This window comes from Apiospora phragmitis, assembly GCF_038363925.1.
Source record: "Apiospora phragmitis strain CBS 135458 chromosome Unknown utg000007l:1.0-2108841.0:1.0-2111359.0, whole genome shotgun sequence".
NCBI classification, from domain to species: domain Eukaryota; kingdom Fungi; phylum Ascomycota; class Sordariomycetes; order Amphisphaeriales; family Apiosporaceae; genus Apiospora; species Apiospora phragmitis.
Genome location: NW_027117405.1, coordinates 824,860 through 838,139, shown reverse-complemented (window position 1 = coordinate 838,139; position 13,280 = coordinate 824,860). Strand labels below are relative to the sequence as shown.

At 55.1% G+C, this 13,280-nt stretch overlaps 5 protein-coding genes across 5 annotated transcripts; 4 read left to right on the top strand and 1 right to left on the bottom strand.

Annotated features, from left to right (window-relative positions):
• Positions 1-116: 116 nt before the first annotated feature.
• PG994_007206 (retinal pigment epithelial membrane protein) lies at positions 117-2,147 on the top strand (the record flags this gene model as incomplete). The annotated part of the gene is made up of 4 exons (XM_066858615.1): positions 117-135; positions 187-218; positions 256-1,169; positions 1,229-2,147. 4 exons carry the CDS (start codon positions 117-119, stop codon positions 2,145-2,147), a joined length of 1,884 nt encoding a protein of 627 aa, XP_066715557.1.
• Positions 2,148-5,602: 3,455 nt separating this feature from the next.
• On the top strand, positions 5,603-7,254 carry PG994_007205 (kinase-like protein; the record flags this gene model as incomplete). Its single annotated transcript, XM_066858614.1, has 2 exons — positions 5,603-5,700; positions 5,874-7,254. 2 exons carry the CDS (start codon positions 5,603-5,605, stop codon positions 7,252-7,254), a joined length of 1,479 nt encoding a protein of 492 aa, XP_066715556.1.
• A 49-nt stretch (positions 7,255-7,303) lies between these two features.
• PG994_007204 (uncharacterized protein) lies at positions 7,304-8,011 on the top strand (the record flags this gene model as incomplete). The annotated part of the gene is made up of 1 exon (XM_066858613.1): positions 7,304-8,011. One exon carries the CDS (start codon positions 7,304-7,306, stop codon positions 8,009-8,011), a length of 708 nt encoding a protein of 235 aa, XP_066715555.1.
• Positions 8,012-9,032: 1,021 nt separating this feature from the next.
• PG994_007203 (amidase) lies at positions 9,033-10,860 on the top strand (the record flags this gene model as incomplete). The annotated part of the gene is made up of 3 exons (XM_066858612.1): positions 9,033-9,073; positions 9,140-10,529; positions 10,591-10,860. 3 exons carry the CDS (start codon positions 9,033-9,035, stop codon positions 10,858-10,860), a joined length of 1,701 nt encoding a protein of 566 aa, XP_066715554.1.
• Positions 10,861-11,024: 164 nt separating this feature from the next.
• Positions 11,025-12,277, bottom strand: PG994_007202 (uncharacterized protein; the record flags this gene model as incomplete). The annotated part of the gene is made up of 2 exons (XM_066858611.1): positions 11,025-11,849; positions 11,966-12,277. The coding sequence occupies 2 exons, from the start codon at positions 12,275-12,277 to the stop codon at positions 11,025-11,027; spliced, it is 1,137 nt and encodes a 378-aa protein (XP_066715553.1).
• Between the last annotated feature and the right edge of the window lie 1,003 nt (positions 12,278-13,280).

Here is a 13,280-nt window from a genome sequence, read left to right as displayed (position 1 = left end):
TGCTTTCAGGCAGTAACACACCACACCGAGATGTTCGAAGGATATTCGACAGCTGTGATAGAGGCGGAGGAGCAGATACAGCATGAACAACCGCGAGTGAGGCATTGGGGGAAGCGATGCCATCCTCACCCGTCAGTATGCCCTCAAGCCTTGCCAAGTGTTCGCCATATTAACACTGGTTCATAGATATCTATCGGGCAACTTTGCTCCCATACGCCGTACGCGGCCACTTACACCATGTGTCTTTGAGGGAAGATACCCAGAGAGCTTGCCGGAGGCCAGTATGTCAGGAACGGAGGGAATCCCACGACGAACGAGGACTTGGGCCGTGATGCCCACTGGTTCGACGGAGATGGCATGCTCAGTGGTGTTCTTTTTCGACGGAGTGGCGAGAAGAACATGGATATCACGCCCGAGTTTGTAAACCAGTACGTGCTGACCGACGTCTACTTGAACGCGAAGGGCAACCGCAATCTGAAGAGGCCAATCTTGCCGAGTATCGCCACCTTGGTGAGTGGATCCCTGATAACCATCCTGCTGGTGGTCATGAGGACCGTGTTCCTGGCCATACTGTCTGCTCTGCCTGGATCACGGCAGCGGATCAAGAAGATTAGCGTGGCCAATACGGGCGTCGTGTATCACGACGGCCGAGCACTGGCAACGTGCGAAAGCGGGCCTCCTATGCGGTTCCAATTGCCGAGTCTGGAGACAGTCGGTTGGTATAACGGGCGCAAAGCAGAAAGCGAGCCCGGGCGAGATAAGCGTTCGGGGTTCGGCGGCGACTCGTCCATGGCATTCATGAAGGAATGGACCACGGGCCACCCGAGGGTCGATCCGGTGACTAAGGAGATGATCACCTTCCATGCCGTGTTCATCAAGCCGTACGTCTTTTGCTCGATCGTTCCACCTGCCAAGGCGCACAAAAAGGGTGGGAGGATGCTCGGCCCTAGGTTCGACATGCCGATCCCCGGGATGGGGTCGCCCAAGATGATGCACGACTTCGGCGTCGCTGCGGAACACACCGTCATAATGGATTTGCCCCTTTCCCTCGACCCGATGAACAACCTCACCGGGAAGCCCGTGGTCTCGTATGATCCGACGGATCGATCGCGATTCGGCGTCTTCCCCAGATACGCGCCGCAGAAGATTCAGTGGTTCGAGACCAATGCGTGTGTCATCTTCCACACAGCAAACTGCTGGGAGACCACGACTTCGGGGCCGGTCCCAGAGACGAACGTGCACCTCCTCGCCTGCCGCCTGACATCGGCCTCGGTCGTGTACAGCGCGGGTGCGCTCGCGCCACCCAACCGAAAGCCCGTCCCGCCAGAGTACGTAGAGGAGGAGCAGTGCCGACTGTACTACTTCAACTTCCCCCTCTTGGCAACCAACTACGATTCATCATCATCATCACCCGAGCAAAACCAACAATCCGGAACCAGTGGGCCCTGTCCGCGATCCCCTTCGAGTTCCCGACCATCTCGCCCGCGCACGAGATGCGCACGGCGCGCTACATCTACGGCTGCAGCACGGGCGCGAGCTCGTACTTCTCGGCGGCGCTCGGCAAGGCGGCCAAGATCGACCACCTGGCCAAGATCGACGCGGCGGCCCTCATCGCGCGCGGCACTGCGCACCCGCCGCCGCAGATCCAGGGCTGCGTCGACACGCGCGGCATCGCCGAGGTGCGCCGGAGCACCGACCCGGACGACCCCGTCAAGCTGTTCCGCCTGCCCGCGGGGTGGTACGCGCAGGAGCCCCGGTTCGTGCCGCGGGCTGGGGCGCGGGCTGAGGATGATGGGTGGCTGCTCACGTACGTCTTTGATGAGTCGCAGTTGGATGCGGACGGCGAGTGCCCTAGTGAGGAGGACGATGGTAACGACGACTATGATGACTCAAAAAAGAAGAAGACGGCGGCGGCGGCGCGGAGCGAACTTTGGGTTATCGACGCGCGCAACATGACCGACGTTGTGGCGCGCATCAAGCTGCCGCAGCGCGTGCCCTACGGCCTGCACGGGCGGTGGTATTCCGAGGACGAGATCCGCGGGCAGCGCCCCCACCTCGGCGTCCGGAGGGAGCGGGCGGCGGCCGAAATTGATACCTCTAGTCCCTTAGCGATTGTGCGAGATACCCTGGAGAGATGGATCGGCTGAGCTGTGAGCACCTCAAGCAAGCAAGCGAAATGAGCTGGCTAGTTGCTGTCGTGTCTGCCTGTTTCGTCTTTCCAGCCCACATGTAAATATCCAACTTAATATGCTGCTTTTGTTGGTTGTTCTTTCTGGCATCTGCATGGGCATGGGTGGTGGCGTCTTGCATTGTTTCGTCCGTGGTTGCGAATAGTGTAGTTCTTAATTCTAATGACGTGGAAGTTTCCGTTTTCTTCCTTTGAATTTGGTTCTCGAGGCGACGGGTATGGGCACTTCCTTGGAATCCAGGCCTTTGAGTTCTGTTGGTGGCTATGGGGGGGGGAATGTGTCGTGAGTTGTTAGTGGGGATATCTTCTAGATGTCCCCCTACCACGGTTACTTGAAAGGCCTTAAACTAGATCATGTGGATTGAAATCCATGGGTCTATGCTTATCTTACTTGAGGTACTGGACATCAATACCCATTATCTTATCCCTCCATAATTGCAGTCGTGCCTAGGGTACACACTTATAAAATCCCCTCCATCCATTTTCTTACAGCTTCATCTAAACGACACAGTCAGAGTTACCACAAGACACTTGCCTAGGAGCGTCCTATGGCGAGACAGCAAGGAACGAACAGTTACCACGAACGCTTGATCCATGACGACAATCACACAGTCTACAATAGACAGGAGAGTGCTCTTGAACCAGAAATGGAACAAGAAGCATGTCTAACCATGTCTGAGATCAGAAGATGGCGACGTAGCTTGGGATGAAGCTGGGCATGAGGGAACACAGATGAGTTTTCATGGATGCATCAATTGACTACAAATTGCTTTCTACTGCAGCATGCCCCAGCGCCACTCCGTCGCTCGACCACTCGCTAGCCTGCTCTCCCTCTACACACCCAAGCCTCCGATGCCAGTTGTAACCGATCGAGGCTGGTTAGGAAAGGCAGTCGTGACGGATGCCAGTGCATGATCGTGCGAGTAGCGGTCGGAGAAGTGACGCAGCTCTTGGCCGAGTGGCTTTGGGTCGTCGTCTCTTGTTCGAGCTAGGTACCAGACTGGGCCAGAGTCGCCTGCGTCGCTTAGCAATGGAGCACGCACCTAAGAAAGAAAAATAGGCACGTCAGTTGCAGAAACAACTGACGACTTTGTAGGTAGGTTGCTTGGGGAGACGTAACGCCGGAACTGGTCTTCTGATTCGAACTTGAAGACGGCAAGCAGGCTAATGTGCCTGCGGTGTTTCTGGCAGCCAACGTGGTACATCATCCGGTTGGGTTGCTTCGAATGTGTACCCTTAGTGGCGCCAAATATACCGTATACGAGGAAGATAAAGACGGCCAGCGGGAACTGGGAAAAGTGCATGGGGACGCCGGTAATGCAAGTATCTCGCCCGGTCTGGACTTGCCGGCAATAGTCGACGAAGGCAGCACCGTAGTGGTGTTGGATCCGTTGGCAATACCGCCACTGGCATTGGTGCGGGCCGTCGCAATTGCAGCCGTGCGCCGGTTGTATGCCAGGAGTCGGCGAGGGCCTTGGACTACGAAAAGGGACGGGGGCCTGCGCGTGGACGATGGGGTGTGGGGTATTGCCAGAACACTCACTCTCGGAGTCGGAGGCGGCAGGGTCGGTGTCGCAACAAGACACACGCCCTAGAACGTCTCATCACCTCAAGCAGCTCGGGATCACCTTCATTGCGGCGATCAGAACAACAGCTATCGTCCCCATGGCCTACCTTGAGAAGATGCCGATTGAGAAAGCGATTGACGGCGACAAAACTGTGCAGGATGAAGCAAGCCTCCCGTGATGGATGCAGAATAAGATTGGAACTCCAGAGGAGATGCCTGTGATCGACGAAGGATGGGAGAAGTGTCTCGAGGAGTGTGGAAGAGATCACAATGTGATCCACAAGGAGACTGACGAGTGACCTAGCTGAAGAGGATGAAATTGAGAAGACAAGGGATGAAGGAGTTGATGATGGTGATGGTGTTGAGCATGATGAATCAGAAGATGGGAGTTGGCAGACTGGAGCGGTCAGTTTGGTGGCATTTATACCTTTCCCAGGCGGCCGTCCTTCAGGAGCGCGTCCAAAGGCAAGAGGTACCTTGTCTGCAGTTCACCTGTCCTATGCCTACCGTGTTCTGTTGACAACGAGGATGAGAAGGCGTCACGGTTTACTAATACGACCTGCGAGATGCAAGATGGCCCGGGTTAGACCAAGGCGAAGTGCCTGTAAGTGACAAAAGAGAAAGTTCTTCTCCGGGTGAGCTTCCCCTTAATTTTGCTACGTACGTTCTTCTCATCTTAGAATCATTGAATACCACAAGCGCAGTTGCCGAACCTGTGCCTGCTTCTACATTGAGGGCGAGCTTGTCTGATGCCGTTACGTTGAGTGTCAGGCACTGAGCTACTCCTTCCAACATGAACTCGAAATTACTCGCACTGCCTACAAAGTCTACATTATCTGCATGGCTTCAAGAAGGGAAGTCGCACGGCTGGCACAAAACTAGATACGCCGATACCTGTTTAGCTACCTACGTAGTCTTGCGACTCCCATTCATTCTCGATCGGGCAGTAGAGCTCATTCCCATCCAACACTTGATTATTGCCTGCGTTAAGCCATCTACCACCAGCAACATGAGACGATGACATGAGAAAAATACCATATGGTCCTTCCTCAACACCAATTGTGTTCTACCAAGGGTGCTTTGTATCAGTGGGCATAACTGCCTTGCAAGAGCGTCGCCCTGCAAGTCTTTCTATGAGCATCCCTCTATCCATACATGTACCTACCAAACTGATAGCAAGCAAGGCATCATTGATGCATTTTGACGATGGAGGATGGGCCTTTCGAGTCAGGTGGCTTTGCTATATCCCACGGACGATGCCGCTAAGTCTCCAGCGGGACTCGACTGCATCTCGGAGCTGTGCCGGTATATGTACTGTATTATGGGACCCCTCGGCAAAGCGAGTGACTGCATTCTGTCCATTCCGGTGTTCCGGGCGCTGATCATACAGGAAAAGAGTGACTGTCTAGTAATCCCACAGCTTGCCAATACTCCATTGAATATGCTGGGACTGCAACATTGTTAATCTACAAGAGATATTGATATGGTGAATGATGTTGAAATACCTAATTGCTTCAGTCAGGTATTGCCTTCAGAACATCCCAACTTCAAACCGTCGTCTGAGCCATTAGGCAGGCTACAACTGCAAGAGACTGTCCTATGCACCCCAGTGAATCCAGTGATCCACAGCACCCGAACTGTTATCGGCTTGGCGGAGGGCAGCTGAAGGCGGGGCAACTTCTAGTGTCATTCGATTCCCCAGACCGACCCACCCCAATTACGCATTTTCGCTGCCTTCAATCTCAATTGATCAAAACACAAAATCCTTTGTGAATCTTGAACATTCGGAGACAGAAAGCTGCAAAGACGGGAACGAGCATTATTGATATAAATCCATGCTCCCCCCTATGTTAGCATCTTCAACGAGACTGCACCTCCCGAAAGAGGATTCGGGCGCCATGGAGCTAATCCCCTACACCTCGAGAGAAGGTCGTGAGATTGTTCTGTACGTCATTCCTAGTCGCGATCCCATTACGCTCTCTCCATAACGCCTCCTGGACCCTCCAAGCAGTACTCTAACTTCACGCCGGCTAACAAAACCCATTCTCAAATCTTATTCCATCTCCCCGTTTCAATTGCACGCCATGGCTGACGCTAGTTGCTGTTTCCTCATCTTAGACGCCACCACGATGCCCTCGTGGTGCGCGATCCTTCATCACAGCGACTCGAGATCCGCGGCCTCTCCCTGACGGAATGCCCCACGTGCCACCAGTCGCTGCGCCCTCGCTCGCCGTCGCCCGAGCGGCGCTACGACAATATCCCCTCTAGCCGCGACAAGACCTATGTCGACCCCAATTACTTTCGCATGCTCCAGGCCGGGCACAATGAAGACAATATCAACACGCGCGCGGCCCCTCCTAGTCCGATACGGCGCCTGACCCAGCCTGCCTTGCCCATTGCCTCGCCCTCGGTCCAAGATGCCGAGTTCGTATCCAGCACCCCCATCCCCCCGCAAGGTGGGCGCATAAGGCGAGATGCGTTCAGCCCTCAATACTTCAAGACCTTCTTTGTCGAGGAGCGGGAACTGGGCAGAGGCGGAAAAGGTGTCGTGCTGTTAGTACGCCACGAGATTGACGGATGCCATCTTGGTCATTTCGCCTGCAAGCGAGTGCCCGTCGGGGACGATCACGCTTGGTTGGAAAAGGTCCTGATCGAAGTGGAGCTGCTCGCCAAGCTCTCGCACCCGAACCTCGTCTCATACCGCCATGTGTGGCTGGAAGATGTCAAGCTGCACCGCTTCGGGCCCAGCGTCGCTTGCGCCTTTATCCTGCAGCAATACTGCAACAGTGGTGACCTGTTGCAATATGTAGTGGGCGACCACCCCAAGGAAACCACCAAAGAACAACTCAAGGCGCAGATGCGGCGCCGCTCGAAGAGCCATATGGAAAAGCCCGTACTTGTGAACCAGCAGCGCCGCCTGTCCTTCGAAGAAATCTACTCGTTATTTCGAGATATCGTTTCGGGCCTTGCATATCTCCACGCCGCCAACTACATCCACCGTGACCTGAAACCGAGCAACTGCCTTCTGCATCGCGAGAACGCCAAGCTCACATGCCTGATCAGTGATTTCGGAGAGGTTCAACCTGAGAACGCCACAAGAAAGTCTACGGGCACGACGGGCACCATCTCCTATTGCGCTCCAGAAGTACTGATCCAGGATGCTGCTGGGCGTTTCGGTAACTTCACCACCAAGTCGGACGTCTTCTCGTTGGGGATGATCCTCTACTTTCTGTGTTTCAACCGCCTTCCCTATATCAATGCAAATACGGCTCAAGAAGAGCTTGAAGATATCGATCTGCTCCGCGCAGAGATATCACACTGGAAAGGGTTTCAGGACGAGAGACGCGAGCGCCCAGATCTACCCCCAAAGCTTTACCATCTACTTAAGAGAATGCTGGGCCTCAACCCGACTGATCGCCCCAGTGCGACCCGAAGTCCTTACGGCCATGAACCACGAGTCCAACTCGACTGTTCCGCGGAGAGAGCCCAGAAGTTCTAGCCCTCCGGTTGGTCTGGAGGGCCGTCGGATTCATAGTCTGGACTCCCCCATGCCAGGAACACCTGTTCCGGATCCGAATAAGCAACGGTTCAGGGATACGGTGGCTGAGGATAGCATAGCTAGCCCAGAATCTCCCCTATCCATTTCTAGCCTTCCGGATCCCAGTTCTCCATCTAATCACGACGGTGAATTGCAGAAGCATATGCCCCCAACGACTCCTCGACGTCGCTCCCATGCTCTCATTGTGCCACGCGCTGCAAATGTCTTTGCTCGTCAGCCATCTGAAGACGAGGGTGCGGAAGATCATCATCACTCGCAGCCGTCTCCTCCACTACTTATGGCGCCGCCTACAACAGTTCTGGAAGACATCAGGCATAGGGGGATTCTATTACAGCACCAGGTCTGGTACGTTTATCATCAAAATGCAGACACCGCTCTGTTTCTGGTGCGGTTTGCACTGTTCGTGGTAAAGATGTACTCCTTTGCCCAAGTCTGCTGGCCATACATGGCAAAGCCGAGCGTCAGCCTACCGCTTGTCAGTCTGGCTGCTCTAGACCTCGGCTTGCCTCGAAGACAGGATCTGATCCGATGGCGGCAGCAGTCGACTGGCTACCGGAGCGGAGGCCTGGGACGTCTGAACAATGGCTGGAGCGTTACTTCTATTCTTCTGGTGATTCACTTTACGGTGTTAGCTTCGATTCAACGATGGGGATCGGCGTGCGCCGGTCTATCTAGTGACTACAAGGCGTACTGGTGACAGCCACCACGGCACACGGGTTTCGAGGGCAAAGGCATGGGTGGGATCACGCATTATTGTTAGGTAGTGATTCGGTATAGAGGGTTTTGCACTTTGGTGCTGGTGTTTGGCATTTGCTGAATTCGGAACCCTGATTCTCGAACTCTTGACTTTCTAGGCGGTGGGCCTGCATCAAAATAAACAAGGGGTATACAAGCACCTTGAGGGAAGGGATTGAGCTTTTGTGGTCTGCATGGCCATTTCAAGGTCATGAAGGGAGTGAGGCGAGGACCTTGAAAGGTGGGTTCAAAGGGGTGATCGATCAAATGCTGGTCGACGAGCTTGCACTAACGCTAGGGATATACCTACTACAGTGACCTCTAGTTTTGTTTTGGAGTCCGTCATGGGTTCCTTCAGCGAGACTAGGGCACCAGCGCGATTGGTATCTCTGGCGGTGTGAAGTTGGCTAATAAAATAAAAACACGCTCCGAGGCTCAGGTACCTTTGTCGTTTTCTATGTTTTACGTTCGGTTCATCACGGTTTCTCGGACAGAAGAGACATGGGCAGTTTAGAGAGGCGGACAAAAACGATCAAATGCACTCAATTCCACAGATGCTGTGTCCGGCTTGAACTCTAGTGGTACCGTCCTTGTGTAGCCCCGTTATCGTGGGAGAAGCGGCGGGCGGTTATCAACGGGGAATCCCTATCGGCTCATGAGGCAGCCTCCTGATTGGATGGTACATGCCCTGCCAGTGCCCTATCCTGTCGCCAAATCTGGAGTTGCGGGGGAATTGGGGGCAGCTACCCCAAACCGTCCGCGCTTGCCTAAAGTAGGGGTGCATGTCTCACGGTCGTTGAACCATGGCGGAATCTTCTGACTTCTGACATCCATCCTCGGTCTGCATTCCTGCATTCATTCAACTTGACCAACTGCAATGTCCAATTTCAAATTGCTCACTCTCCAGTTTCTCAATTCATTCCTTTCGCTAGCAACTTAAAACCTTTAGACACCCCTGGGTGTCGTAGACTTAATCATCAACCATGGTCTTCCTCATAGATTATATCCGGCATATTCGGGATTGGTATGTCTTCTTTTTTGCCCTCTATCCGATGTCGCTGTTTTCTAACTCATTGCCATCGCTGTGAAGCCACTTCAAGCAGAATGAACGTGCTCAACGCATACGCAAGTTGACTCAATGCCATGGTCCGTTGACTAAAGATGAACGAGATGTCATCGACATGCCCATAGGGCAGCTCGTAAGAGGCATCCAATCCGAATCTATCAAGGCCCTGGATGTTCTCCACACCTACGGCAAAGTCGCCCTCAAGGCCCACGAGAAGACAAACTGTGTCACCGAGATCATGGTCTCGGAGGCCGAGGACTGGATCAAGGAGGGTCGTATCAACTTAGGAGGTCCCCTGGGCGGCATCCCCGTCAGCTTGAAAGATAGCATCGCCGTGGGAGGCTTCGACACCACTGTCGGCTACAGCGGCTTCGTTGCCAACAAGGCGCCGCTGAATCAGGACGGCCCCATGGTCACCATGCTCAAACATGCAGGCGCCGTCCCCTACGTCAAGACCAACCTGCCTACGACCCTTTTGAGTTTTGAATCCACCAATGACGTCTGGGGCCGGTGCACTAACCCGCATAACAACAAGTTCTCGCCCGGCGGCTCAACTGGAGGCGAGGCGGCACTACTGGCTCTCGGGGGCAGAATCGGTATTGGGAGTGATGTGGCTGGGAGTGTACGAGTACCTGCACACTTCTCGGGTATCTACAGTCTTCGTTGCTCCACGGGTCGGTGGCCCAAACTGGGGGTTCACACTTCCATGCCGGGCCAGGAAGGAGTACCCAGCGTCTTCAGCCCGATGGCCCGGACTCTGGGTGACCTGAAGTACTTTGTAAGGTCCATCATAATGATGAAGCCGTGGAAGTACGACCCTTCAGCTCATCCCCTGCCCTGGAACAGTGAAGAAGTGAAGTTCTTGGAGAGAACCACAAAGTTACGCGTGGGTGTCATGCGAACCGACGGCGTCGTTGATCCGAGTCCAGCTTGTGTTCGAGCTTTGGAGAAAGTGGAAGATGCACTGAAGCGAGCGGGGCACGAGATAGTCGAAATAGATCCTCCATCTCCCTATGAGGGACTGGTCTTGGGATCTCAACTCCTCAATGCCAATGGTTGCCAGATGTTCTCGAGCTTCTTCCGAGCAGGCGAAGGGAACGATCCCGGCGCCGCACAGATGCGTTTCTTGATGAATCTTCCCCGCCCCCTCAAGTACATCTACTACCTGTGGGTTAAGTACGTCCGCAGGGACGATGTCTGGGCTGGCTTGGTGAAGGATTGGCATGCCAAAAGTGCCTATGAGAATTGGCAGCTCGTCGCCAAGCGGGAGGCATACAGAGCCAGATGGTTTGACTGGTGGGACAAGTCGAGGGTTGACTTCCTAATCACCCCGCCGAATGCAACACCTGCCGTACCACATGATGGTATGAAGGATGCTGTGAGCAGCTGTGGCTACACATTCCTTTTCAATATTGTAAGTCCCCATTCTCTTGCGTGCCAATGTGTACCATTTTAGCTCTGACCGCATGAAACAGTTGGACTACACCTGTGGCATCATTCCCGTCACACAGGTGGACAGGGATCTCGACAAGCTTCCATCCAAGTTCAACATTGCGAAGCTCAACGGTGTAGCTCAGGGCGCTTACAAGCATTACGACGCTACGGCTATGCACGGTCTGCCTGTTGGCGTTCAGGTCGTGGGGCGACGGTTGGAAGAAGAGAAGGTGTTGGCATATATGAAGAAAGTCGAGGCGGCGTTGGGCGAGGACAAATACCAGCCAATTTCCATGGAAGAAGTTGATTAGTAGGTTGACCTCATCCTGGATGGGCAAGGCAAGCAGGCGTCTGAAGGGGGTTGATTACGAAGCATGTTTATCACAGCAGAGCACTCAGTTAAGTGTCATGGATTAATCATCCCTGAGTTTGGAACTCGTGGCTTCATCCTTTGACTTCTTTATTACAGTTGAAATCAAGAGTCTAGGTTCTTTGATTGCCCCATGTTATTCCCGGCGGTTTCAATGGTGACGGTCGTGAGAATCTGCATCTCCGAAATCTCGCCATTAACTCCCCCGCTTTCACCTGGACCCGTCGTCTGCCGGTTCAAGCTGTGCTGCGAGCTAGAATCCACTCCTGCTCCCGCTCCCCAAAGACGGACCTTCGCCGTCGTCTGGTTGCGCCATAGCGTCTGACCACCACCCCCGCCAAAGAGACGCTGGACCCACGATCCCCTGCGCTCTCCGCTATCGCCGCCGCTGCCGCCGCCACACCCGTCTCCCACTACCGGTCCCGTCCCTCCCTGAATCCACACCATGTTCCCGTATGTCCGCTCCTTGGGGGTCCGCATGAAGCGGTCGAGCCCCAGCTCTTCTTGTTGCTTTTGCCCCATAAACAGGATACACGTGGACCACAAGACCACGTTCAGGAACCCATGCATCGCTGACATGGTTCCCGCGAAGAGATAGAACCCCATGCTGACGTCGTAACCCGCCATGGTCAGCATCCGGCCCGTCGCCAAGGGCCCCGTCACGATAAGGTAGATGACGGGGTATACGAGGAAGACCGGGTGGTGGCCTGACGGTCGGGGCGGTTGTTTTCTGGCACGTGGACCCCGCTGGTTCTGGTTGTCGCTGTCTTGGTCTTCCAGGTCAGGCATGTGTCGCCACGACAGCTTCTTGCGCCGCAGCATGGTGGCGAAGATGGCGCCGTAGATGAGCATGGTCAGCCAGACGGAGAGGAAGATCCAGAAATAGCCGAGCCAAAAGCGCCGTTGGCGATAGTCAGGGTTTATCCAGCACTGAAAACGTCGAAATTTAGCGATTTCACTAGGAGACAGTGTTGTGGCGTAGTGCCTCTTCCAATGAAAACGAGTGACGGGGAAGAGGCACATGAAGGTGTTATGATGAAACTTACCCAGCCATTAGACCAAGTGAACCAGCCACCTTTTGCCCGTCCGTTGTGGGTGATGGCGACGCCTGCACCCCCGAGGGCGTAGGTGGCCAACCAGACAACGGCGATGGAAATGTACAGGGCCCGGGACGAGGCGCGATACCCCCGCACTATGGTCACGTACGTGAGCCCCGAGGCGAACAGCAGACAGAAGCTCGCCGCCAGCTTGCCCGTCATGGCCAGCCAGCCCTGCAGCCAGCAGGTCACGGACGCGCTGTAGGTGGCGTCATAGCGGAGCCAGGACGCGCTCAGGAGGAAGGAGGCGGACTGGAGCATGTCGGCCAGGAGCAGGTTGTAGATCAGCAGCAGGAAGGGGTTGGTCGCGACCTCGGCGGCGAGGGAGGAGGAGGCGGCGGTGGAGGAGCCGGAGGTGTGGCGGGAGTGGCCAGCCTTGGGCTTCTTCTTGCCCTTGTTGCCGTCTCGGGCGGACGAGGCGGCGGAGTCAAGATGTTGTTGGTATTGGTTGTGGTAGTCCGAGAACGAAGGGCAAGGGAAGGAGACCGCGACCGCGACAGCGACCGGGACTGATTCCGATACCGAGTCTGAGAACCGATATAACGAGTGACGGCGGGGGTGAGTTCAGCTGTGGCAGGCCCAAGGTGTAGTCCGGGATGTCGGCCTGGGACGGCCTGGCGCAGTGTGCTTCCAGGGCACTGAGCGACCGCCGCCGCTCCTGCTGGCCCTTGAAGAAGTAGTGCCACCTCAGCAGGCGGTAGCTGATGTAGCCGAACAGCCCCGTCGTGCAGACGAGGACAGGACCCCGAAGAAGGTCATGGCGACCAGCCCGGACCGCACGTACTCGAGCAGGGCCACGATGTCGCCCCCGTGGTTGGTGTCTATCGTGGCATGGTTGTTGTTGTTGTTGTTGTTGTTGTTGTTGTTGCTCAAGCCGCTGCCGCCGGTCCGTGAGTTGAGGTCTTGCAATGTCATTGGAGCATGACACTACTGCTGCTGGATTGCTGCCCAAGTTGCCAAGGAACGTGGAAAGGGATGTCGGAGGAAGAGCATAGATGTGATGTCAAGGTGACGGGAGGGGGAATCCAACTGTTTTTAATGCGGTCGGTTTTCTTTCTTCCCAGTCTCGTGGGAAGAACTAGAGGGGAAACAAACAGGAGACGATGGGTAGTAAGTAGCAGTGGTGGTTTTAGAAACCGTAGTAGGGGCGAAAGAAACAGCAGACGAACATGTGAGCAGAGGTGCCCATATCTAACCTCGTACCCGATTCGCTCTTTCTCGCCGGAAGCCGCCTCCGAACCAAGGGCTGCTATCGTCCCGGGGT